At 47.6% G+C, this 4,333-nt stretch overlaps 1 protein-coding gene across 1 annotated transcript; it reads right to left on the bottom strand.

Annotated features, from left to right (window-relative positions):
- Positions 1-1,281: 1,281 nt before the first annotated feature.
- On the bottom strand, positions 1,282-2,405 carry LOC136472056 (uncharacterized). Its single transcript, XM_066469790.1, has 2 exons — positions 2,105-2,405; positions 1,282-1,951 (listed from the first exon to the last, which is right to left on the bottom strand). Exon 2 carries the CDS (start codon positions 1,907-1,909, stop codon positions 1,481-1,483), a length of 429 nt encoding a protein of 142 aa, XP_066325887.1. The 5' UTR covers positions 1,910-1,951; positions 2,105-2,405; the 3' UTR covers positions 1,282-1,480.
- Between the last annotated feature and the right edge of the window lie 1,928 nt (positions 2,406-4,333).

Genomic DNA, 4,333 nt, shown 5'->3' with positions numbered 1-4,333 from the left:
ACGGTCAGCGAAGAAGGCAGATCTTGTGGTTGTGTAAAACCTCTGCAGAGTGTATGGTTGATCGATCGATACATGTGCCGACTTGTCGGCTATGGACCATTCCTGGGTTTCGCTTAAACTAGATAATGAGATGAGTTCTTCTCTTCTTCCCCCGTGAGAGAGTGTCGGTCGTAGCCAGGGGCTACGGGCAATGAGGCAGTGCCGAGAGGGAGTTGGCCTGTCGACTGAGCGATGGTATGGTGATGGTGTGGAGATGGGGTATATCGATCCTAGGATCGAAACCTGGCTCTGGATGGAAATTGGGTGGAATGGGTGTGGGAATGGTGTTAAAACTTGACCAACTATTATTATATACTTGACATGCTAAGACATAGGAAACCCCAGCCTTATAGATTCCTTTTGATTATATCCAACTTGTATCCAATTTTCACAAAGCAAATGCTCATAGGGTGGGAGTGGCCAGTACAAATCGTACTAATAAATTTTAGCACACAGATTCTACTGAGGAGTATAGCTCCGAAGAGTTTGACGGTTGAGGGGTTCGTGTTTACGCTAGAGTTTGACGATCTTATCTTCAAGCTGTTCTGAATGAGTGCTACTTTTTTATTCCGCCAATGCGGCGATGTAATAAATTATATAATTCCGTACTATTTGTACTCTGATATTATCGTTGTATGGATGTGGTATTCAACTAAAAATTTGGGTAATATGATCTACAACGGTCTTATTACACTTCGACTCTATGGATTTCCCTTCGCGGAAATCAGGTCGCTTAACTTATAGTGTACACTCATGTGTCGATATCATAGTGCCATGCTGTATGGCAAGGAGTGGATCTAAGTCCAGAGCAATTAGATGAAAGTTAGGGCCTGACTACGAGAGAATGAGTTACATGGGTACAGACCGTGAAATTATCTGTCCAAAGGATCAGATCATGGCTTTGCCAAGATTCAAAAATGAAGGGTCGGAGTTTCTAAGATTAAATGAAAGTTCAGGAATTAAAGTCATGACACTGCCAAATTTCAGAAACGGGGCTTCAGTGTCACATATGCATACATGAACAAGAGATAAAAAAAAAAATCATAGATTATTCATGGCCGCGGAGCATAGCTATTGTTTGGCTTTTTCCTCGTTTTTGCTTTTCAGTCTGAGGCTGAAACTTTAAATTCTATTTGGTTGAGTGCACAGCTCAGCAGAGGCTCAAATAAAGACCATTCCTTTTTCTAAAAAATATCATTGCATTTGATAAAAAATGATCGAAGACGGTACTATTATCTTACATGACCAGTAGGCATAATAAAATACATCTATACACTATATCCAGCAACTAGCAAGCACACTTATATGACCGGCGGTAGCAGCAGTGGCGGTGGCGACGAAGGCGGAATAATTTCCGATCGACTGGCAACTCAGGGCAATGCTGTAGAATTAGGAATCAGGTGAGAATGAATGCATCCAAGAATCGCAGTCGCACCAACTACTAGTCTTCCTGCTCCACAAGAAGAAGAACTCCGATGTTGAGGAGAGAGATGCCGAGCAGCAGGAGAGCGAACGCGCAGAAGTAGAGCACCGGTGCCACCTCCCTGTCCGCAGCCGCCGCTGCCGCCGTCGCAGTGGCAGCAGAGGAAGCCAAGAGGAGGCCCACGAGGGCGAGGTTGCGGCGCAGGCAGTGTACGAGTGCACGTACACGTACACCAGCGGGGAGCACCCCGAAGCGGCCTATGGGCGCCGTCGGGTCGTCGTCGGCCATCCGGACACCGATGGCGATCAGGCTAGCGCCGGCGAGCACCCCGCCGAAGCTGAGAAGCAAGGCGAAGCCGCCGGTGGAGCTGACGCCCACGCCGACGGCAATCAGCGTGAGAGCGAGGCCGGTGGCCGTCGCCCTGCTGGTGCTGCCCCGAGTGGCCATCGGCGAGCGGCAGCGTTGCAGAGTAGTCACCGAGCACCTGCACTGCACCCCGAACAAGGCAGCAGGGATAAAAATAAAGTTGGCAAGAATCATGGAGCAAGGATGAGGCGGATAGGGAAGCAGAGAGTTTGCTCAGAGAGCCGGGATTCGCAAGGGCGTTCCCGGCGGCGGTCCGCATGGATCAGCGTTAGTTACCTAAGTTTGGTGGTGGCGGTGAGGTCGCGTAGCACGAAGCTGGCGCCGCCGGTGTCCTTGGCTTGCTCTTCTTCACCTTGCTCCTGGATCCTTTGGTTGGGCCACGACCCACGAATCATGATGTTGCTTTATAGCACCCCAAAACTGGACCTGTGTGTGCGTCGTTCCCATGCGAGGCAGTGACGACTATAGTGCAGTGTTGCGGAAAATTAGTTTGGTCGTTGTTTTGGGGAATTGCTTGGGAGTTTCCTCCTCAAGAGTCTGCCTATAGGCTATAGCTACCTTTTTTTTTTACATACATGAATCGAGACCCCGGCATGTGAGTTGGCTTCAGGTTACAACTTTGGCGCGTGCGGGACGCGTAGGCGTAGCAGTGGTACGCATGTACGGGCTGCCCACGGCTGCCTGGTCTCGGATGGATGTTCGGTCCACAAAGTTCCTCAGGTCGGCAAAGTTTGTATCCAGACAAACTTGTATTCTTAGAAAAAGAATTTTTTATTCCGACCTCTCCATAAGTTATGCACTTAATCATCCCTTATTATAAGTTTAGCTACCGGCTGAAAAAAAAAAGCTCTCAAAGAGTAGACAACACAGAAAAAACTCATGCACCAAACTAAGCGCTAAGTCTATTAGAAGACAGTCACCCAACGAAAGTTCCTTGTGGTAGAATCGACCCATCGTCTTCGACTTAGCACAGGTGCTCGTATTTTTATGGATTTAACGGCTCTACATTTTCAGTGGTAGGCGACGTCCTCGTCGACATCAAGACAAATGTGGTGACTTCATGAATCTCGAGATCTGTCGGCTCAGTCCTTCGGATATGCTCATAAGAGTAGGGTTAGCGTACGTGTGTTCATAGGGGTGAATGTGCATGTGTATTGTGGCTGTCTACGTTATACTGTGTAATTCTGAAAAAGAAGACAACCACCCATGCTTGGCGAAGATCTCCATTGATGTAGTCTCTAACATACGACATGCCACTTTAGAGTTGGCTTGCCATTCTAAATCTGAAGGATAGACCAAAAGCATGTCCAGCGCGTGGCTCTTAAAATAACCTGCAAGTAAGAATATCCTCTTTTTGAAAAATCACATCATTTCATGTGGCAGAACCGTCCGAAATAACATGCTTTCGGGGGCGCTCGTCTTCCACTAGACACTAAGCACCCCAAAAGTTAGCTACATCAAACGGTCCCATCGAGCACACCCTACGGGAGAACTCGAAACAATCCACGTTTCACACCAGGATCCAATAATGAGCGCGAGCTTACAATACTTAGTCCATTTCATATAACATAGAGCCTTAGAAAGTATTACAAAACTAGTGTTCAGAGTGCAATGAATAAAACAACGGAAATCGAAATAAACAACTAGCGGTAAGATACAAGGATCCGTCTGTGCCCACCAGAAGAATCCTCCGCACAAAAGCCACTCTTCAAGCTGCACCTGCAACATGGGTAAACAAACCCTGAGTACACAATGTACTCGCAAGACTTACCCGACTAGTGAGAATAATTTTTCCGACTCTCAAGGATATGATAGACAGTATGGCTTACTAGGTTTCTTTTGTTTTACGGAAAGCATTACTAATAATTCGTTCTTACTACGACGCTGGACCATAGCCAAGTCGAACCGTCACGTAGAAACGGCGGTCACGAATCAATGTGGTCCAGCTGGGTACCCCAAAATACACGCCCCGCGTGTACCCCAGGCACAAGCAAGACCAACCCATCACTCTCCTGTCACGCAGTCTAGGTTCCCGTCCAAACTTAGACTCTAAGCCCCCACACTTGAGGCCCGACCTCAGTGCGGTGCTTAGACCTCCACCTTTCTCCACCTCCAATCAGTCGGTCCGGAAAGAGACAGAACCCATGACAAGAGAGCAACGAGCCTTCCCGCTCCCATAAGCAAGTATGTGCTTGAGATAATAAATCTGTGACCTGACTACCATCCACAGCAATGGACGGTCCTCAATCGACACGGACAGGGAAAACAGTGCAACCAAGCTGAGCCCGTGGCTGTGGGACACAACTTGTCACACCCACCATAACCCATACCATATCCCTGCCTGGTCTCTATTTTTCCTTTCATCATTTTATCATGAGAGTAATTATAATCACCTATTGTGAGTAACGGTAGGTTACTCAGGCTACCGAAAACCTAAGCATAGCAGCTACTCGAAACTGTACTAGTAAGACTCATAGGACAGATATATCTATGCATGTGGTTTCC

This window comes from Miscanthus floridulus, chromosome 8 (assembly GCF_019320115.1).
Source record: "Miscanthus floridulus cultivar M001 chromosome 8, ASM1932011v1, whole genome shotgun sequence".
Taxonomy (NCBI): Eukaryota; Viridiplantae; Streptophyta; class Magnoliopsida; order Poales; family Poaceae; genus Miscanthus; species Miscanthus floridulus.
The sequence above is the reverse complement of the archived record's forward strand: the minus strand, read 5'-3'. Positions and strand labels throughout refer to the sequence as shown.

What these genes read in the sequence shown, in the direction of transcription:
- LOC136472056 (XM_066469790.1), bottom strand. Translation starts at nt 1,909, where the DNA reads ATGGCCACTCGGGGCAGCACCAGCAGGGCGACGGCCACCGGCCTCGCT.